The sequence below is a fragment of the Porites lutea genome, chromosome 8 (assembly GCF_958299795.1).
Source record: "Porites lutea chromosome 8, jaPorLute2.1, whole genome shotgun sequence".
NCBI classification, from domain to species: Eukaryota; Metazoa; Cnidaria; class Anthozoa; order Scleractinia; family Poritidae; genus Porites; species Porites lutea.
In genome coordinates, this window is record NC_133208.1 from 8,254,304 (window position 1) to 8,277,514 (window position 23,211).

Below are 23,211 nucleotides of genomic sequence, written 5' to 3' on the forward strand. Positions count from 1 at the left end.
AACTTGCGAACCAGCACCCAGGTATGAGATTTTGCGCAGGAGAATATTGTGGTCCACGCCATCAAAAACTTTTAAAAGATCAAATAGTATAAAGATAGAAATCTATTTAGCGTCCATGGCCAGTCCATGTCCATCCTTGTCATCCGTTGCAAAAAAGACAACAGGAGACAGTTTAAAAGGCCAAATATGAAGTTTTTAACAACAAATCTCGGGAACATTATATTTGGAATTCAAATGATGCGCACTAATTGAACGGGTTTTGCTTTTTAAATTGATAGCCCTGACGAGGCCTTTTAAGACAGTTTTGTTTAAAATAATATACAAATTGTAATACTGCCGTTGTGATCATGAGTCGAACGTTAAACGAGCTTATCAAAGAGGATTGATCATATATAATCAAAAACAAGCTTGCTTGTAGCATTTACGTTTTTTAATGATAACAAAGAAGAAGGAGAAGAAAAGAAAACACTTAGACACTTTCTCATAAGTAAGTAAACTTTATTAAACTCGGCCTTGAATATACTAAGGCCGATCTGTCGAGGCCTTTGACTGATTATTTAATTAAAACTAAAAATCTTTTTTTAAAACTGGCGTTAAATTTTTAACTGCATGTCTAAATAAAGAATGTCAATGTATATATCAATGTCTTAAACACGGCAGACATGCACCGGGACTGACTTTCACTACAATCTTCTATGAATGCTAAAGTGAAAAGACTAAAACCAGATTTTGCATTTGACGGGAGCGTTTTTAAGTTGTAATGCAAAAAGATTTTCATGGGGATTTTCGAGTCGGGGGTGTGTTCGAGCAACTCGCTCGCTTAGTTATAGCCATGAGGTACCAGGAGTGTGATTTACATTGGTCTTTACTGTTTTTTGACTTTTGCTAACAATCTCAATCTTAATCTTCTTACTCCTCTTCTCTACTCAATCCTTACTCGGCGATGAGTGACTAGTTCAAGTGTAGTAGCGGTTTTTACAGCCAAAGCTGGACATGTTTCGGTAACTGACCGTAGGAATAAAAACAAGATAAACTCGCGGCCGTGTGGGTAATGTTTTGGTATTACTAAACCTACATGGCTGCGATTTACAAGAAGCTACAAGCCAATATATAACTAAAACGCTGGTTAACAAACCCAAAAAGGAACTTCAACGAGACTATGAATGAACCAAGGCCAGCTCTGACATGAAAAACACGTCCACCTATGAAAAACTAACATCTGACAATGGCAAGAGAACAATATTCCCAATTAAAATGGCAATGATGGCATTAAGTAAATCCGCGAGCGAAGCAAACATTCAAGTAGAAATCTGAAAATCACAAAATAAACAAAGGAAAATACCTATGCGCACCAAATCCAAACTAACCTTGACTCACCTAATACATGTAATAGAAACACGAAACTAAGAGGAAATACAAATCTTAAAAATAACTATTAAAATACTTCACAGCAGTTGTAAAAGTTTTATTTAATTGACCTAAGCTGACGAGTGAGTTCTTTTGATATAACAGCGCAGGTTCACGTTATCATTGGGTTTTAAGTGCGCTAATTTCAGTCGAAATTCGCTGTTTCCAGACAGCTGGCTCGGGCTGGGAAAAAAATGTGCCTTTTTTAAATCTAAAAATTGATAAGCAATTAAAGTTATAATGAAATTAAAGCTTAATTACTCCAGTAAAATAGTAATTTACGGGAAGAACAAAAAAATCATTATCAATTTTACTTTCCTTGACTAAAAATATGATAACGTAAAAAAACTTAAATAAGCAAGGACTATATTCCTGTCTCGTGTTTAACAAAGATCAAGAGAAAAGAAAGAAAGAAAGATTTTCTACGTTGTCGAGAAATATACATTGGGAAGTACATTTTTTTGAAGGTAGTAAGTATGTTAATATAGCTGCATGTTTTTTGGCCGTACTTAATGAAATGGTTCTTTTTATATTTATTGAGTAGGGTCAAGATAAAATACCTCCACCTCATCAGGTGAGAAGTACTCAGTCCCGGCCAGGATTGTGTTTGGGTCCTGCACTGCAGCAGGAGCAGGGTAAGACCAGCCAAGGCGTGCGGCTGAGTTGTTGTTACTGTTGGCATTATTAGCAATGTAGATGCCTAGACCAAACACTGGACCATACCCTGACCACCTGCCAATTGCCTCGTCTGGCCTCCTCACCTCAACCACAAAGGGATCCAGCTCTTCCTTATTGCTAATTGAAAAAATAAACGCCTTGCGAGTGAAGCCCCAGCGACCACTGGACAGATCTAACAAACCAACAAAACGTGAGTATTAACTTTTGAGTAAACACTGTGGTGTAGTTACTCTGCAGTGTATTTTCCTTAGTTTGAATTTATTTATTTATTTTTATTTTTATTCTTGACTTTAAATGAATTATCATAAACTAAAACAAAACAAATTTAATAAGAACCATGAGTGAAATGGAATCACACATTTTTTTCAACTTTCCTTTTTTTTCTTATTTTCCTCCCTTTGTTTATTGCATTGCTATTCCTTACAGTTAGTTATATTTATGAAGATGGACATAGTCTTTAAAGACAGATATACGGAGATGATGTATGATATACGCCAATGATAATGCATTTCTTATTTGCATTGACATGTGATGTAACTAACCTTTCAGACCTTTTCCTTAGGGATAAGGGAACCAGTAAGGGATAATTGAGAAAATAATTTTGGAGATAATTGAATTGTTTTAGGGAGTAATGAAAGTTCATCATGGTTCGACATTAATTATGATCTACACTTATTTTTCTCCCCTTTACTTTTATTGGTTATAGGATCGCAAGCTGGATAATAAGGTGGGAATATCTTTGCCGCCAAGAAAAACCATTTTACTATATTCACAAAACCCACGAGACAACGGCTGCATGGTTATTGTGTTTTTGTTAGCACTCGAGAAGAGTCTTTGTGAAATCGCCGCTTGTTTACGCGCGTAAAAAGTCGCCTCTGGAAACGGATTAATCGAGCCTTTGCAATGCCATAACAATCACAATGACTATTGCATCTTTTCAGATACAGTTATACCCTCTTTAATTTTAACATGAATGTAACTACAAAAATTTGTGGCAAACATTTTTTTTTCTTTCCCACAAAAAGTGCGGGGAAAGGGGCAAGTTTTTCCCCCAGCACCGCCCCCTGTGTGTTCTCTTACTTTTAGTAGTAACGTTCTTACAACGTTTAGAGATAAGGGATATCTCCTCTTAGATTTACAAGAATAAGGGATAAGAACCCCCTCCCCCTACGCTCCCCCTCCCCAACAGGGCCTCATTGAACCGATTCCGGGATCATAACAAGTTTGATACCTGTTTTGTGCAGAAGTGATTATAGCTGCAGTAGGTATTAAGGTGGCTCCGTAATTAATACCAGAGCATTTTGCTGTGACAAATTTTCCGTCATAACTTTTTCGATTTTAACGCGATGGCTGCGAAACTTTGCAAAGAACAACAGATATCATCCGGCAATAATACAAAATATTCCGATTTTATTGATGGTAAATATTTCTTGAGAAATTAGCGCTTAAAAGGACCCCACTGTTCAAAGAAAATCGCGTCTAGTAAAAAATTTTTCTGATGTTTTTTACTGAAATTTCTAGTATCGGCTTCAATTGATATAATAAATATGCCAGAGGAATTTCAGAAAAATCGTTGGAGCAGAAGTCCGTAACTAAAAGTCGCTCAAAATTCAGCTGTGAAAATGTTTTGGAATTTCAAAAATAAATTACTATCAGGTAGAAGGAGACACCAGTTTGAATTTTCGGGACAAGTAAATTCAGCGTTTGCTAATTCTTAAAACAAAAGCCGATTGCCTATCGTGCTATTCTTTAAAAGGTACTTTTTAGTTTTAGAAGCACTATAAATTGCTCCAAACCTTGCTCTGAAGTAGAATTACTTGTTCTTCGACAGTTTTAAAATATCCCTTGGCAGTTTTGGCTCAAACTCCTGCTGCATACATTTTGATGTATTGCAATGCATTTTCAACGACTTTTACTGCTGTTCGTTGCTTCCAACTCAGGAAAAAAGTATTGAGATTGGACGCTACCTCGTATCAGAGCTCAGATAGAACTGTCCAGCACCTTTGTTTATGACTACAAAATGAGCAAGAGCGGCAGTTCTGCGAGGAATTCGCACCTCACCCAGGGGGGACGAAGGACAATGATGACCATGCCTATTAATTACGGAGCCACCTTAAACTAGATTCAATTTACTAAACTTCAACTTGACTCCTTGGAGGGTTCGGAGGGGGCAGGAGTGGGGTACTCCCATATTTTGGCTAGATGGGTATGTAACGCCCGAAAAAGTATGGTATTTGAGAGTCTTATCCTTCCATACTGAATCAATTTTTCCCTTGTTAGTGTTGTGTTCCCGCCGTTATCAATTGGTTAACATTCAAGAGTCTACAGGTATAAACGCCCAGCTACACGAGAAAAAAAAATGGTCTGTTAGCTGAACTTTACCTTAGAGTATCATGAAAGCGACTTAATGAAGACTTTTTCGGCGTTTCTTCACTCACGCTCTTTTCTTCGCGTGTGACTGACAATTAATTTACGAATAGGCCTTCTGATCACTCAGGGCATGTGTTGCCTTTAAATTTTTATTTTGTGTTTTTTTTCCTTGAAGTGGGTCTCATTTTGTAGGGGTGCGCCTTAAGAGCGCGTCTCCGTAAGAACCGACCAGTGATTTCGGATCAAAAAACTAATTTTCCTTATATTCTGGGATATTAAAGTCTTTACATAATTAGTCACAAACATGCATTTTGTTTGACCGAAAATGCGAAATTTTATTTTTTACGAATTTTTGAATTTTCGGCCGGTTGGCACCGACGCAATATAGCCTTTGAAACTGCAAAAATCGCCTACATTGCCGGCGCTACAGAAAAATAAACAACTCGTTCAAGAAACGATTTTCTTTTTAATACATGTATACGGATACACCACTCCAGATGTCCTAGCCATATCACAGTTCCGAATTATTTATTCATTTTAACGGCACGAATCTTTTTCCTGGCACGTGTCATCAGCCTTTCATCAAAACACGAAAATAGCTCAACTTTGAGGGGAGTTTAAAAAAGTGTGGCACCCGTCTGAACGTTGCTATCTGTATTAATACAAACTATAAATGATAGTAAAACGTAAAAAGGAATAAAATTTGTGTTTTTTTTACGTTTTCGAATATGACCGCCGTTTGAATTTCCAGAAATTTTGAAGACCTGATAATTAACGAACACTTGCCTTGTGCTTTGCTCGTGAAAGTCAACTTCACTTGATGGCTTGATGGATCTCACCTTAGTTCTTTTTCATTTTAAGGTTATTTCTTAAACGTCTGAAACTATATTGGCCGTTGATTCCGTGTTTATACTTGTTTTGTTGCAATGTTATCTGGTTTGTAAAATGGTCGTATCCGCGAGGGTGACTGGTTTGTGACACCCGACCTCGAGGTCTTTGCTAAAAATAGTTTTTCTTTAGGATCGACTCCTCAAGATATGGCAGTAAAATTTCTTGGGCAAATAAAACTAATTTCTTTGCAAATGTGACGCGATAAGACGCTAAGAAAGCAATTTAGCCCAGTTATCTATTTGAAATACGTATGCGTAGTTGTATGCGTGACAAGCCCAGTCCTCGTGGACTGGACACGAAGCAGACAAGAGGGTCTCAATGGGGAGGTGGCTTTTACGGCTTTCGGCTAAAATTTTGGCTCTTTTACGGCTTTCGGTTAATTTTTTTCAGTTACGGTTAACAAAAATGTTAAAAATTAATTCCTTTTGTTTCAAAGAGTTAAATATTTATAAACCGCTATTTTTGTATCTTTAACGCCAAATAAAGATCTTAGGACCATCTCGGGGTGAATTTAGAGAAAATGTAAGGGTTTTCTTTCCCCAGGGACAAAGCAAACTGTCCTTAATAACGAGCTGTTGTTGTTGTTGTTTTTTTTACCATAGCGAAGGAGAGTACAGTTCGACTGTCTGTTGTGGCCTTGGGAAAATCTACTTGTAGAGATTTTCGAGGTTAAACATGTTCCGTATGTACGTTGCAGAAAGAAAGAAAAGATATAACGAACCACTTAAAATACAAACTGATATTCGTCAGGGCGGGTCTGTTCGTATGTGTGAGGCATAATTGATCATTAATAATATTCATACTAAAATTCTTAATGGCAAAGCGAGTAAGAGTTCCGGAAGCCAGAAGTTTATTTAATAAAAATGTTATGCTTACGCCATGCGTCACGCCGAGTATTTACTGTTCTGTTCTCTCTGTATATTTTGATTGTTGTTGTTGCTTTTAGCAGTTGCCTTGTGATTGCTTTGCAAAAAAGCATGAAAGTGCAAGTATCAATAAATTTCAAGACTACTTCACTACCCTATTTGTATTCTGTTCTAGGTAAATCACTCTTTTGTAGATGAGGACGTCACTCTGATACCCCGTTAACAGGATTATGATCGTTTTTTACCTGCACCAGAATTGAAAGACTAGAGAGGCCCTAATTATTTTCGACTTAACAATTTTGTAGAAAAACGTGCATGGGTTAAGTTCGTTTGAACCTTGTGACCTAGGAAAAAAAATTACTTTATTTATGTGACAAGCTATTACGGTCAGTGGGGAACGTGTGGTGGAAACCTTTTGGTTCGGTTTAATACGTGCTTCTTGCATGATAAATTACACTCGCTGTACATTGATAACCCGATAACCGATGAGAGAAAGATTAATTGCAACGGAATTGCAATGACGTCAGTAGCAAATAAAATTGATTTGATAACGTTGGTCCTATGTCGGTCCCGTAACCGGTTCGGCCGCGTTATGGGCTCGAAAATCCTTCAATAAGAATGAGCGAGACCAGGTTGTTTTTTAGCATGCGAGACTGAGCCCCCAGCCAAATCTTTGGTCTTCACCAAAACGGCTGGACGCACGACCTGGTTGAGGTCATTGTTATCTAAGGTCTTCCTAAGTGCTCCTGAATACGTACAATATTCTTTCAACAAGCCTACGCCCTATATTCTCAATCGGGCCTGATCAAAACAATTCGGACCCGATTACTTTAAATCGAGCCCGATTTCTTTGAGATCCCACCTGAGATAGATCGGACCAGATTTAAGTTCGTGTCCGAATAAAGCAGTCGAGTCCGAGTTATTATTTGGGTCCGACTGGAAAATATGGAACCCGGTATCCCAGAAAACGATAAACATCCCCCTTGCCCGGCCCCCGCTTTCGCACGAAAGGAGATCGAGAAAAATTGACCCTCGAATCCACACTAGATATAAGACGTTTCTTTTCTTTTCTGTTATTTTCTGTCAGTGTTCTGTCATTTTTTTCCTTGCGGTAAACATTGCCTGAAAAGTCTACCCTTTAATATATTTCAACTAGTGAAACCCATATCCTTTCATATACCTGAAGACTTAAAAACGAATTCGTTTGGGTTCGGTGAAGGCCTCCCCATAAAGGCTGTCACTGCTGAGCTTCCCCGGATTCCCCTGATGCCCGATGTTAATTAAGTACGTTGTGTACGTACAATGTCAAACCTCACGCTTCATATCGCTTGACTACACGAACAAGGGAAACGAAGCCCCGCTGCAAAACCAGGCCCCACTCTTTAAACAGTACTCCCAGCAGAAGTTCGTATGTAAATATAGTTCTAAGACTACAAAAAGCCACTCTTTCTATGAAAACAACAACTATTGGGCTGAAAACCTCTTAGCTAATCCTATAATAGCTTTACAATGAGAACACAAAAGTATGATGAACAACATCAGGCCATCTCTGGTGTCGCGACACCATAAACTCTATGTGTTCGGGGAGTAAGGTTGCAAGGTCGGTTTATGTTTGCTTTGTCATTTCCGGGCTTCGACCTTGAGTGCACCTTTCCTTGTCTAAGCAGGGTTCATGCACGTGTTATGTCTTTTTGTCAGTCTTCTGTTGTACGGCTCCACGGTTAATCAACACCTATCCACCGCGTCGGGACCCTTCGCCTGCTCGTCGTCGTTGCTGCGTTTAAGTTAACATAAGTTCTGAGTCATTGAAAGACAAAATTTCCCACTTTTCAAGCATAATCTATTACGTGTCCACGTTACATTTAGAGAAATAAATTAGGGACGGGGGGTGGTATAACCCTTTGGGTCACCGACGAGAGCCGCGTTATAACTGCGAGTCCCGGGGGGGCACTTGGGTATTTTTTGGGTGGGTATGTGCGGCCCGGGACTCCAAATTGGCAACCCGTTCTAGAAAAAATTTCCCCTAAAATTGATACCCCGTTCTAGAAATAGGCCAATTTTTTATACCCCGTTCTAGAATTCGCCCTAAAACTAACACCCCGTTCTAGAAATGGGCCAATTTTTTATACTCCGTTCTAGGGTGCAACAAGAGTACAACGGTTTTTGTTAACGCACTGAACCGTATTTTTAAAAGCAATCTGTCCTTGAATGCTTTCAAATGGCTGCTTAAAAAAGGGGAGAGCTTTCGTGCGTTCGAAATATTATACCCCGTTCTTGAAAACGCCTCTGAAATGGATACCCCGTTCTAAACCAGGAGCTTCAAAATCACGACCCCTTTGGGCGGCACATACCCGTATAGGTAATGTATGGGAGTACCCCCCCCCCCCCCCGGGCTGCGAGTCCTCAAATTTGAATAGAAACACTTTTTAAAAGAGGGTCTCAATGGGGTGGTGGCTTTTACGGTTATCGGCTAAAATTTTGGCTCTTTTACGGCTATCGGTTAATTTTTTTCAGTTACGGTTAACCAAAAGTTAAAAATTAACTTCTTTTGTTTCAAAAAGTTAAATATTAATTAACCTGTATTTTTTTGAATAAAGGTCTTCGGATCATCATGGGATGAAATAAGCTATTCTTTTGAAAAATTTTAACATTTGATAGATTATACTTTTTATAACGTATTCCACTTCTAATATTATTTTACACTTAAAAATGTCAATAGTCAATCTAAAAATAATTTTTGTGAAAAAGCAAAAGCAGACACGCGAACGCCCAACTCAAGGCCGGGGCACGACGTTCATTATAACAGAAATGGCCGTTTTCACACTAGAGAAGGATTATTCGTGTGAGACGGGTTATCCGTTTGATGATTCGCGTCAGATAGGTAATACGTCTTAATTTGAAAATGGAATAGCTTTAAGTTTGAATGAACAATCCGCCTGACTTTTGAAGACGGGATTATCCTTTCCAGATAGCCTGTGTATAGCGGCCCCCTCCCCTGAGAAAAAATCGGAGAAGGGGTGTTACATGTGTACTGTCGCAATTTGTAATAATCATCGCACTTTGTAATACCTGTCGCAATTTGTAATAAATTCATCGCACTTTGTAATACCTATCGCAATTTGTAATAAACCGTGTCGCACTTTGTAATAAAAAAGGTGTCGCAATTTGTAATAATAGTCCATCGCACTTTGTAATAAACTAAGCTGTCGCAATTTGTAATAATTCCATCGCACTTTGTAATAATTTTTTGAGAGTGATTCAACTTACTTCGTCAACATTAATATAATGCCAAAATATGTATGGTACTTCATAAATAAAGATGATGACGTCTGCTAGCACGTAACATCTCCGTAACATTTTCTTTGGTCAAACACGCATGTCTTACGCTATAAATTTTTCTGCCTTGATTAATCACGTGACCAACTAGAAACGCTTTTATGAAAGACATGAAACTTCCTGTGACATATCACCAAAAAGAGATGAATCATGTTTAAATTCAAAAATATTTAAATAACAAAAGCAACATTTAACAACAGAAAATTCATGAATAACCTGGCATTCGTCGTCCAAATCCATGTTTGCTTGCCAAGTGAAGTCTTCGGGGGTGGGCGGGGGGGGGGGGGGGGGGGGTGGATAATCCCATATATGAATGGGCTAGATAGGTAAGTACCGCCTGATAGGGTATGGTTTTTGAGGATCTCGAGCCTTTAATAGGGTATCATTTTTTTACGTTGTTGGCCTTGTGTCTTTGGTTTGATCCTTACATGGGGTAACTCAGGTAGTAATGGATGGTTTATTCCATCCTTTCCATTTTGTGGAAAAACAGTAATCCAGAACACGCTCGGAAAAATTGCAAGGTCTTACGAGTTGTATATACGCAGGGAAGGATAATTTTTTACTATCCCCATGGTATTTGCTTTAGAGGACTCCTTATAGAAAACAATTATTTTAAGATGGAGTGAGTACTCCTTTTGTTCCTATATGGGACCAAATCAAGTGAGAAGAATGGACCAAATGCCCTGCCGGCTCAGGGTAAGACCCCAAGTGAGTGTTATAAAAACAGGTACATACGAAGGTATTGGCCAGCGATTAATTGGATTTTGCGTTTAGGTTTCTGTTGTAGTTCGACGGTTTGCCACTAGTGAGGTTTTTTTAATTATTTGCAGTAAACATTTTGAATCTTTCCAGGCCTCGTTTGATTAATTTGGCCAAAAAAGAAGCCACTATTACTTCTTTAAGATTGCGCGTTAGACAAGGACGATGCACCACGTGTTGTGTCGACTTGTTATAAGATCTAACAAGGAACTCTCCTGGTGTCCTTATTCGAATGACGTAGGATGGATGTTAAGATTTGCGGAAATTAAATGCTTTTTAATAATGGCTCGTTTGTGTCTAGTGTGTCTAGATTCTGTACTCTGACAACGCTCTGTCCAGAGGTACATCCCCGTATTGGCCATATAAGGAAGTACACCCGCCGGGTAACCATTGAAAGAAAACCACCTAGTACAATAGCAAGGTTTAAGAATACAGCATTTCGTAAGTCAGATAACTAATCAACATTAATCTAAAAAAAATGTTTAGGACGGTGAATAAAGTTAAATGTTTGAATGAGCAGAGATGTTACGTGCTAGCTGACATCATCATCTTTGTTTATGAAGTACCATGCATATTTTGGCATTATACTAATGTTGACGAAGTAAGTTTGATTACTCTGAAAAAGGTATTACAAAGTGCGATGGATTTATTACAAATTGCGACAGGTATTACAAAGTGCGATGATTATTACAAATTGCGACAGTACACACTTTCTTTTACGGTTAACTCTTTTTTTACCCTATTTACGGCTAACGGTTAAAATTTTTCAATTTTTACGGCTATCGGCTAAATTTTTGGCCGTTTTACGCCTATCGGTTAACCCCATTGAGACCCTCTTAAAACGTACGTTAAAACGTACACGCAGAATAAGTAACTGAAGAAATTATTCCAATATGAAAAAACTTATACATTAATTTGCTTAGGTTATCAACTACTTTATGGCGTACTTGGAAGAAGCATGTAGCACAAAGGTTAGATCTGACAAATGCTGTTTGATTCGTATATATGTAACATGCATCTAAACTCCTAAAATAACTTTCAGACATAATTAATCGAAAATCGTGCAAAATAAACCGGGACCATATAGTTATCCCAGTTTCAATCTCGTTGCGTTTTTCTTTAGCGAAGACAACAACTGGTGTTCGACTCCTTCTTTTGGACCAGATTGGAAAAGTGTTTGGAAGATGGGAAAGATATTTCATCACTGCGAAAATCCAAGGTATATTTTATATGTATGAAAGTTATATTATACATGTTGGGTGAGAACCAGAAGAAATTACCAGAAAAAAAGCAGACAAAAGAAAAAAAAAACTTTGGAATGTTTCAGATTTGAAGCGGTTGGATTTGCCTAATGTAAAGCACTCGTACTCATTATCACGACTGCCGGCGAATTTAGCAATTATATGCACTAATAAAACCATTCCTCTGCATATCCGGTATATAACGCATGTTTGAACTGTCATTGTTTCCAAAGGGGTCTCTGGAACAAAGCAGCCTTCTGTTATTGCCCATTAACAGAGGATATTGTCACTGGAGTTTAGGGGTAAGTGACCATCGTGACGGTAGGCTTTATACCCTAACTATAATCATATTATTCGAAAGGCTAACCAACACAGTTCTCCAAAGTTACCACCGTCAAATTTCTTGTCTCTTATTTTGTATTTCCTTCTTTTATGCACAGGCAGTGGACGTAAAGAAAAAAGGGATCATGTATTTCGATCCAATGTTAAATTCCGATAAGAATCGGTTGGAGTTTAGCGAGAAAATAAGGTAATCTATTTGTTTGATGCAAGCTCATTCTCTCTTGAGTGATGGCAGTGATACAGAAATAATAACTTCCAGCGAGTCCAATATTATCATTATTATTATTATTATTATTATTATTATTATTATTATTATTATTATTATTATTATTATTATATGACAAGAGTACGTATGTTTATTGAATCACGGTTAGGTTATTTTTGGGTCGACGGCTCGATGACCAAACCATCCAGGGCCGCTCAATTTGGAAAGACAGAGTACTTTATCAAGCGGTGCAAAAAGATGCAAAGAGCTGTGGGGTGTTCGTTCTTAAGGTTGGACAATTATTTATCTATGAGTACCATGCTTTTGGCACTACAATAACTGTGCAACAAAAATTTTGACGCGTTTAATAATAATAATCATCATCATCATCTAACGCTTCCGGTAACGTAACTATTTTTTTTTTTCTGGCTTTAGATGGCCGAGTGCCTAGCAACAGGACAAAAACCCACGTTTTCTCAGGTAAAGATAATGACAAATTGGACATCTTAAGATGCAGAGATAAATGCTATACTTGTTAACTTCAATTTTTTTGTATCATTTCTATTTTTGATAGGGAGATTGTGACAGATTGCGGCTACATATAGCCCATGTTATTCTCCACACAAAGGAATGTATGTCGTCTATCAAGGGGTAAGTGAAGTAAACCCTGAGTTATTTTGAATCAGTGACATGTTTCATTTACGGATATTTGATTAACAGACACCTTAACAAGGAAATTGGAACGGAGGAGAAAAGTGAAGAGGCTAAACCCGGTAGCACCTCTGAGTACAAGGCTAAGCTTCGAAGACAATCCAAACTTAAGGTACATGACGTTATAGATGGGACTCTTCTGATCGTTAATTGAAATAATAATAAGATTTATTAAACACGTCGCTCTTAACACTTTGTAGAGAAAATACAGGTCAGGGGAGTGGGAATTGAAGAAGAGAAAAAAACCAATACCAGAAAAGCAAGGAAACCCATCCAAAAAAGGCAAGAAAGCAGAACCATCCCAAGAGCAGGTAAATAAACAATAAAAACCTAAGATACAAGAAAAATGTTTTTAAAAAAGTGAGGCTCAACTAAGGCTCGATAAAGCATCAGTAAATTGCGCAACTGCCATAAGGTAACAAGATTTGTTGTTGTTCCTGGATACATGACATGTTGTTAAAGTAATTTCTTTTTAATTGCTTATAGAAACGAACTTCTAGTGCCACGAACCCAAAAATGGCGACAATGGAACAGTCGAAAGGGCCGAAAAGTTTTAATGGTAGGCTATAAACTAAGCCGGAATTGGAGCCTTTGTTATGAAATGGTATGACTATTTTACTAGCAAAAAAGTAATCTGCGCAAAACGAACTAAGGACTAACTGACAATCGTGCATTTACAACGGATCTAATTCTGCTGTATTCTTTAAAAGTAACAAATGACAAATAACATTTAGGGAGAATATGTTTCGAGTAAGATTCCAGCATCGATAGTTCCCGCGATAGTTACATCAGGACTGACTGGACAACAAAGAGAAGAGAATGTGTCTAACTTGAGTAAAGCAAGTTGTAAAAGACATAAATACATAAATTGACAGCTTTTTGTTTATTCTGCAAACACAGACCTACCAACCGAGATTATACAACAAATATTCCAACTAGTGTGGGATATTGAAGGGGATCCTTCAATCGCAAGGCTCAGCCTAGTTTGCAGGAGGTGGCGACAGCTGGCACAGGATGAAGGATTTAGAAAAGTCGTCCATTTTTTAATGGCTTAATACAGTCCATGATTGGACAACCGCCTCAGAGGATTTTAAAAAGAAATACTACGTAATGTATGAGATTATACGCTGCTTGGGATGTAACAGACTCTACAAAGATACCGCAGGGTTCTCGCAAATCGGAGGGAAACGAGGGTCTTTGAGATTTTATTCAGACTCAGACGATGCTGGACACCCCGGGTTCTGCACACCATTTTGTGCTAGTGTATCCGGAATTTGTGATGATCCGTTGGCGGACATGGAGTAGTTAGGTTTAATTGTACTTACTATCAGGGAGCTTAAGCAACGACAACTGGGAGGGCAATGAGAACTGCCAAAAAAAGAAGAAAGAAAAAAGAAAGAAAGAAAAAAAGAAAATAGGAACTGCGGAAAAAAAAACTTTTATGCACAGTCATGTATCACGCTTCTTTGTACGTGCATTTTTTGCCGCTACTGCACGACTATGACGTGTGCTAGGAAGTGCCTACTTTCATTCAAAGCTTAAAGAAAGTATGCTAACATTTCACTAATTGAACGGGCGGGAAGTGGGAAAAGCGAGAAAAAGTTTGTAAAAGCCGCGACTTTACTTTTTGAGTGACAATTTTGTAGCAGCCGCAGCCTCCGTGTACTGTTGGTTAAGATTCCTAGGAGTACTCTAGATACAATCCTTATATTTTCAGTCAATTTCAAGAAATGTTAATAAAGGGTTAACGTCGTCCATTTCATGCTAGGTCCATGGAGCTGACAGTTGATGATCAATAAAAGTATACAAAGTATCATACACACTTCACGTAAAGGGAAGCAAGATATTACAGATCAATATTTATTTAAGAAAAAATTACAAAAAAGAATTTTATTAATATACGGGGATGAAAACTGAGTTTGATAGGGAAGGAAACAAATTATGCATTATGCCTTAGAAAGTTCGAATTACATTTTCCTTTGAAAGATTATTACATTTTGCGTCAAAAATGTTATTACATTTTGGGGCGATTCTTAGTGCATCTTGCGTTAGTAATGCAATTTGCGGCGATTATTACAGTTCGCGGAGTAATAGTGGTGTCCTGTAACAAGGTCGTTGTAGTAACAAACCATAGTGTTACAGCTTCTGGGGGCGTGGCCAGAACTGATTTGACCTTTGCTCCAAGCAGGAAAATAAAAAGCGAACATCGCTACACGATGAATACAGTTTGAAAAGGACACAAAAGTGTTGTAATGTTATGTGGTGATTAAAAGTGGAATAAACAATGCACATTTAAATTTGCTTGGACCCTTTTATTCCAAACTATCAATATTCCTGTCTTCATTTACAAAGTCTTTGAGCTAAATTACACGGGATCTTGTGCGCGAGGAAAATATAATTTTGAACATACCAATAAGAGATTTTCACGACTTTGTAGAAAATTCCCTGACCTTGATTTTTTTGTTTGCTTTACCTTGGCACGTCCTTGCCGGTTAGTATCTCATGTAAGACTCCATAACATGTAAGCAATGAAAGTTAGATTGTTAATATTAAACATTTGGGTACAATATTTCCCCAATTATTAACAAAATAATAACACGTTTTAAAATTTCCCTGTTATTCTCGACATTATTATTGGCCGCTCACACGACAGACCAGCGGATGATTCGGATAAATGGCGTCAGACAAATAATTTGTCTTGATGTGAAAACGGAACGGTTACTTAAATTAAATTTGGGAGCAATAATCTGTCTGACCTTAACTGTCTGCCGTTATCCGTCAAGAAGGATAGTTAACCCGCCTCTTTTGTGAAATCGGCTATTACTTTTAAAGAAACAAAATCGAAATATAAGTGAATTACGGGAAACCTAGCTTAATATACGTGGGGCCTGATATGGTAGGTCGGGGCCTGGCTGGGGCCTGATATGGGGGGTGTAATATGGTATGGAACGTTCCAACCTTAGTAGGGAAATTTGACAATTTTACTCGATAAAATCAATTTTTATTCTAAAAGTATTTTTCGAGACCTCGAATCCTACTAGGGAATAAGACTGTTTTGAGTTTATTTTGCCATTTGTCAGGGGGCCTGGAACGAACTTTTGTAGCTTCACCTCATTTTCTTTTGGTAGTGTTTTAGTGAATTCTCAATTTTCTTCCCTAAAATGTGTTGAGCCAATTTTTTCAATGCGTCTACGTTAAACTGAAGAAGTAAATTTATCGATGTATGTCGATTCAAAGGCAATTACCTCTAACAAATAGCGGAAAAAAAATTGAATGTCACGAAACAACCATGTCACTCTCGCGACCAGCAACGAGTGCCATTTTTTTAATCACAAACAAGACAAAAACTTCTGTTGGAGGACAAATGATAAGGCACAATAGTATTCCGGCTCTACAAACCAAGAAGGACATTACAAACAGCGAAGTTAAAGGAGGAGAATAACAAGGCAAGTGTTCGTTGATTATCTTGTCTTCGAAATTTCTGGAAATTCAAACGGTGGTCAAGTTCGAAAACGTAAAAAGCACAAAAATTTTATTCCTTTTTACGTTTAACTATCGTTTCTAGTTTGTATTAATACAGATAGCAAAGTTCAGACAGGTGCCACACTTTTTTAAACTGCCCTTAAAGTTGCCCTATTTTTGTGTTTTGATAGCAGACTGATAACACGTGCAAGGAAAAAGATTCTTGCCCTTAAAATGAATAATTAATTCAGAACTGTGATATGGCTAGGACATCTAGAGTGGTGAATCCGTATATAAGAAAGAAAATTGGGCTTTTTGATCGAGTTGTTTGTTTCCTGTAGCGCCGGCAATGTAGGCAAGTTTTGTAGTTTCAAAGGCTATGGCGCCGGTGCCAGTCGGCCGAAAATTCAAAAATTCGTACAAAATTATATTTCGCATTTCCGGTCAAACAAAATGCATTTTTGTAACTAATTAGGTAAAGACTTTAATATCCTAGAATACAAGGAAAGTTAATTTTTTGATCCGAAATCACTGGTCGGTTTTTACGGAGACACGCCCTTAAATAAGGTATCAGTTTTCGTTCTTCTCATCCTAAAAATGAGGGTCAGTACTTCAGGCCCTCGGAGACAAACATCTATCCGAAATTTATGGGGGTACCCCACCTGGAACTTCACACGCACTGACTTGATCGAAAAAACTAAAAGTGTAAACAACAAAAGCAAAATATGTAACTAGACACAATAGCCCGAGGAGATGGATTCCTCGAAGTTATAAATTTTAGCCGTACAAATAAATAAATGAATTAAAAACAAAATAATGAAGCATTTCTCTTCATCCCGTAATAATCCCATGTAAATAAGAACACATGATGTCGACGTGTTTGACTTGATCGTTTCACCAAGGTACAAGAATTTACATACCTACAACACTCGTCACAATAGCTGGGACAGTAGTGGTATTTTCTACCCCCTTAATGTTGGATTTTGCGAGTTGGAATGACAGGAGCAAAAAAAAAAAACAACACTGGGAGGGAAGGAGCACATTTTTTGTCAGGAAATGGGTACAGCACGGGTGTCCTAACGTAATGTGACGAGGATTGTAGGTAAACATTAGGTATAACGGCGAGGCTCTCGTGCTCGCGAAACACAAGCAGCCAGGCACTATGGATAATAAAATTTGGTTATCTATGCATTCAAGAAATTTTAATTGTGACAAAATCTTCCGTCCTTACGTCCGCCCTTTCATATTAGCGCATGTAAAATGTCACACTCACTTATTATAAGCGTTAATCCAAGGTATATTCGATTTGTGATTAACTTGATATTAGACATACACTTGTCAAAATAGGGTATCCGCTAACAACTGTCCGTATCGAAGCCTCAGGTTTACAGCTTTCTTCAAAGGCAGTACTTAAAAGATCAAATGAGAGCTTCGTTTTTGGCCCTCGCTAAATCCACATGTTACCTTGGTAAGTGCTACTGACGAAATAAGAATTGGACTTAAATGAAAGAATTAATAACCCTGTAATCAGACATGGCCGCTACTGATGGTGAAAAAGGCCGCGGGTAAAGATGACGTATCTAATATCGTTCATGACAGAAAACATTTGATTTCTAACTTTCCATTCGACGGGTATCCCGACAGGTAAATATAAAGGATTTTTCCGCAAAAATTGCTCTGAGTTATTATAATACGGTAGTTTTCACTTTTTTGCGCGGGTATACTTTGGTCGGGTACACAGGAAACCAAAATGTGACACCCACAGGAATTTTTGTCTGATTTTGGCAACATAGGTATTCTTACTAGCTTGAGTACGCTGATTTTGAAAATCATTGTTGCCAAACTCAGATCTTGTGCTAAGGTGGAGTTTTACGGATTTTCGCTATGACGCAGGAGCCGGCTCCTGTATGACGTCATTGTCCAAATGAGGGGTTTTCTTTCCCCTTTAACAATTCCAAATTTAAAAGAGACAAAAATTCTTTTAAAGCGTTATTAGTGTTTTAAAAATTATATTCTAAGAATTTCTGATTGTTTTTACGCTGCTTATATTAACATACAGCCATCACGTGACACTTGACCACGCCCTCTTATAGAAAAATCACCTTATCACTTGTATATTTATCACATTGGTAGTCTTTACACTAGAGCCTAAATAAGCTAAGAAATATTTCAAGAGCAGTAAATTTTAATTACTTTAAGTAAAATAAAGCTTCACACACAACCGATTCTTTTTTACTTCAGGTTAACTTAAGCTGTTTTCCCACGCAACATAATTACGATTGATTGACGTGTTTCGCCTTTCTCAAACCTTAAGGGTGCTTACCATTTGACAGAAAATTTCGGAAATTCCAGATGGATGGTAAATGGTAAGGTCACTTTTTGGAAATTCCGACCAAAAATTGAGGAGTACGTTTTGAGGTAGTCCGTTTATTCCAGTTGGTACAAACCAAACGGAATATTGCTTACCAACTACAAATTTCTCGGTTTCAGACGCATTCGCCCCCTTTTTGGATTCAAACCGTAACGGATGTGGCAACTCTAAAGTAAACTAGTAAATCGCTTACCATTATGCTTTCGACACCCCAGCCAGATTTTTCTGTCAAATGGTAAGCACTCCAAGAAACCGCAAGTAACCGCAAGTCAGCTAAGTCGGTTTTAAGGACGCTTTTCAAGTCGCTTGAAACTTTCTTGAATCGTTTCAACTTTCCGACTTTAATGAGATACAAAGTAAAGTTTCTTGAGATTTTACTTAGGCCTTCACACACGAATTTTTGGTTAAGTAAAACTTAGCAGCTCTTAAGTCTTACTCAACAGCCTAGTGTAAAGACAGCCATTATTTTTTTGTAATGTACTTAGGAATACATATACAACTTTTTGTTTTTCTTGTGCAATGTTGAATCCTAGTAATTTCACAATTCACTTTGGGCCTCAAGCTTGCTAAATGCTTTGTTTTATTTGGGCCTCTTTGTCAACCAGGTACCTGTGTTGCGTGGAAAGTGTCCTTTCCACCTAGTAACGAATGGTTGATGTCAATGTTAGTAGCAGTGAACTGCATCAGGAAGTTGTCCGGGTTTAGAACCAGTTAGGACAACGGTGCCATTTATCTCTTTCAAGAACAGACTGTATCTTGTGCCAGTGAGGGGTCCAACTTGAGGATTCGGCTGTTGTAGCTGTATATGGCCCTCCTTGTGCACTAGATCTACTAACAGCGTTGAGTAACTAGGAGCGTACATCATAACTTGTATGATGTAATCCCCCGTATCAGTGCTTAAGAATTCGAACAAGTCTCCAACTTTTCTCATGATGCTTTCCTGTTGATAGATGACTGCGGTATGTTTGTATTAGTTTTTTGGGTTAGCTTATTATATCCCGGCCATACGTCAGATAGCTGGAGTATTTGGTTACGCTCTGCAGTATAGTGGCCGAGCTCAAAGCAGATAAAATCATAACGATAACTGCCTGTTGAGATTCCTCTTTCTTTTTGCTAGTCTGGTACTAAGCGCTCAGACACTTCTTGCGATACCTTCCCGGCACTTTTTCATTATCCAGATTAGCCTGAATTTCAGACGATTACTTCGAGTCCTTTTTTACTCTTTTAGCAACGTCTGAATCGACCGGCCGCTAATCCCGCCCAGTGTGACTTCACTACCCGAAAACCGGGTAGTGTTTGATTGGTTGATTGTTGTCTGAACATTCTCAGAATTATGTATAGTTATGAGAAATTTTAGCAGGATTGCCGGATCGCATGCCTTGCATGTTTGCGTGGAGTTAAAAAAATTCGACAATCTTTATCGTAAACAGCAAAATTGCCCTTGTCTTCGAAATTATGGATTCTTAAATTGAACTCCAATGAAGAATCATTGCGGAGAGTCGGTAGTTTTTTCATTTTGAGCTGCTTGGTGGTTTCGGCAGTGACTGTTTGTGGGAAAATTTCTGGGATTTAAGTCTTGTCATTTCCACTGTCAAGTGTAATGATTCTGTTTGACTTTTCTTTCTTGTTTTCTTTCTTCTTCGTTAAGGATCAAATTAGCTTCTTTTCAGTCAAAGCAAGTCTTTGTGTTTTTGAAGTGTTCCGTGTGTGTTTTTTAATAAGCTTGCTTTATCTGCGTGATTGCGATCGAGTTTGAGTATTGAATTAAACGTACAACAGACTTCGTTCAGAGTAGTGCATGCAGTTGACAGTTTAAACGTTAAATATGAATTACATTTAAAAAGAGTAAAGCACTTCTGTATCATGTAGACATTTCCAGACGATATGTCTTTGTTTGCCAGTTGAAAATCGTGTTTTACTTTTTGCATGACTTAGGAAAATGAGTAGTGACGTCACTGGACGGTATTAACGGCCAGTCGATTCAGATGTTACTGAGGAAGTAAAAACGACTCGAAGTAATCGTCTGAAATTCAGGTTAAATCCAGATAAGATGTTTAAATTGCTGGAACTGAATTGCTTACATTGAATGCTGTAAATGATCTGAGCGCTTCTCGATGTTTTCGGATTTTTGGCAAAGTACAGAAAGACTCCATTGTACAGGTGCGACACTATTCCTACTACTTCGTGCTACCTGCCCTTTTAATGAAGTGGAGGCCGCCTCGTTGTCAAAAGAAATACTTTTCTTCTGCGTTAGGGGGGTATTATTAGGGACCTTAAGACCCTAGGACGGCGACGGCAGGTAAAACGTCGCTGAAAAAAGTGAATTCGCGTTCTTTCAATCTTCATCGAGATTACTCCAAGTCACTCACTTTGTCAAATGTAGGCGAATCCTCCTAAAGTTGAATTCCTAAGAACCATATCCAAGTTCACAAAGAGAGAGGAAATTTCGACGTCGCTTGTGTACTTCCTCTGTACATCGTGAAATTAAACATTTTCACGTCGTAGTCGTGCAGTGACGGCAAAGAAATGTACAAAAAAGCGCGATTCACGTGCAGAATTGTTGTTTTGCTAATTAAACCTATTGCTTTTGTGGCGTTCCCGTTGCCGTCGCCGTCGTCGGATCGTAAGGTGCCTATTTAACATATAGCTTTTCCTTCAGAAGCTCAATTTTCACTTTGTGTATGAAGTCACGATAACAAATTTCTGTGCCATTGTGAGACGAAGTGAGTCATGAGTGGTTAGGCTTTCCACAAGCTGCTCGAGATTTTTCAAAAAGTTTCTCTTTTTTCTCAAAAAAGTTGCTCAAAAAACAAACAAAAGTTCCTCAAAAGTTGCTCGAAAAAAAAACAAGAAACTTTTTTTTGGTCTGATGCTAAAATATGCAACTTGTACAACAAAAGTAAGATTTCTAAGCATTTTGTGCAATTTTGCGGCGTAACCAGCGTTGCGAAATAACTTTGTCCTAGATAAAAACCAGAAAGTCTAATGAGCCAATAAAAATGTTGAATGACCTTCTTCACTCGAGACACAAGTCAGTCGAGTGTGAATCTTCGTCCACTTCGTGAATTTTCTCTAAAAACAGCTGACCTAGCAGCCCGGCTACTTTTATCTTGCGCTCATGATCTGCCCCAGGAGGGAGGATTTGGCTTCTTTTTTTATAGGAAATTCAGAAATTGTTTATTGAAACATTGTGAAATATGGAAGAAAGGCCAATTAGAAGCACTAAAAGCTGCTCCGATATCTCAGATTTAGAAGATAACTCGAGAAGTTGCTCGAAGTACGAGAAGTTGCCAAAAAGTTGCCGAGCAACTTGTGGAAAGCCCTAGGAGTGGTTACATCTCTTACTCTTTCTCTTTTTATTGTCTCTTTATTTTGTTCATCACAAGCACTTTTCCGTGCCTTTGCGCTTCTAGCAGCTTTGCACATCTCTCGTTGGTCCTTGTGGAAAGCCACTCCTGTCTGTACTGAGAGAATCGCTACAGCTCCTTTTCTTTTTAGATGTCTCCATGCACCTACATTTTATTAATCAGTCCGGCTATCTTAAACTATTTGAACTTACTTGAGTTTCAAAGTTGCCTTGGTCTGGTAACGCATTTAGTGAGAGGAAAAGTACCAAGAGCACGTGCAATCAAAGAATGGCTTATTTCAATATACTTTTTAATTATCTCAGTAAAATTATTACGATAAATATCACATCTTTAGCCATAATTGTGTAAATTTTATATCAAAGGGTGTGGTCAATTGTCATGTGACGCCTCGAAATTCGCAGAAACAGCGTTTCATAAATTCCCTAAATGGTCTTTAAAATTAAAACCATTTCTGGATCTATTTAATTTTATAATTATGGAAGGAAAGAAATCTTCTTATTTGGACAGTGACGTCATAATGAAATGCCCCAAAACTCCACCTTAACACAAGCTTGAGATTGGCAACAACAGTAATTTTCGAAATCAGCGTACTCGAGTTAGTAAGAATAGCTATGTTGCCAAAAATTAGAGGAAAATGCCCGTGGGGGTCACAGTTTGGTGGCCTGTATAGAAAACTTAGGTAACCCTTTGAGTCAATACTATGGTCCATGTATTTTCTCGCCAGGAACCGGGAGGATAGATATTCAACATATCCGCAATTTTACAGAATCGTTAATAAGTAACAACCAGCCTCCCTAGTTCTTACAGCAGTATAAATAGTTAGGAAGACTGGTTTGCCTCAACTTTAAGTTTTATTGCTATTTTGTTTTAAACTGAGGAAGCAATTTTCTTACCCCAAGGAATGTCCGTGTAACCTCCAAAAACGTATTTACCCTTTTTTATTATGGTAACTGTGTCTCTTTTTCCATCGCAGCGTCTGTGAAACTGTGTACGGACATTCCAGCCGTGCAATGTAGCCCGCCAACACAGTAGCCAGTGGGAATTGTACCCAACCGCAGGCTCCAGAAATTTTCCCAGATGGTAGAAATAAGAAGAATTTGTTTTCAATATGTTTGAGTCCATGAACGCTAAAAATAAGAGGAGAGTATAATAAAGGCTTCAACGATTGCAAAAAGAAGTGGCTTCTAGTGTTTTACATGTTCTG

The 23,211-nt window shown here is 38.1% G+C and overlaps 2 protein-coding genes across 2 annotated transcripts; one reads left to right on the plus strand and one right to left on the minus strand.

Annotated features, from left to right (window-relative positions):
• Positions 1 to 477: 477 nt before the first annotated feature.
• On the minus strand, positions 478 to 23,130 carry LOC140946910 (uncharacterized). The gene is made up of 2 exons (XM_073396013.1): positions 22,901 to 23,130; positions 478 to 2,257 (listed from the first exon to the last, which is right to left on the minus strand). Exons 1-2 carry the CDS (start codon positions 23,127 to 23,129, stop codon positions 1,941 to 1,943), a joined length of 546 nt encoding a protein of 181 aa, XP_073252114.1. The 5' UTR covers position 23,130; the 3' UTR covers positions 478 to 1,940.
• On the plus strand, positions 11,246 to 13,122 carry LOC140946556 (uncharacterized). Its single transcript, XM_073395684.1, has 7 exons — positions 11,246 to 11,278; positions 11,431 to 11,526; positions 11,782 to 11,850; positions 11,989 to 12,077; positions 12,531 to 12,575; positions 12,816 to 12,918; positions 13,007 to 13,122. Exons 1-5 carry the CDS (start codon positions 11,246 to 11,248, stop codon positions 12,544 to 12,546), a joined length of 303 nt encoding a protein of 100 aa, XP_073251785.1. The 3' UTR covers positions 12,547 to 12,575; positions 12,816 to 12,918; positions 13,007 to 13,122.
• Positions 23,131 to 23,211: the final 81 nt, after the last annotated feature.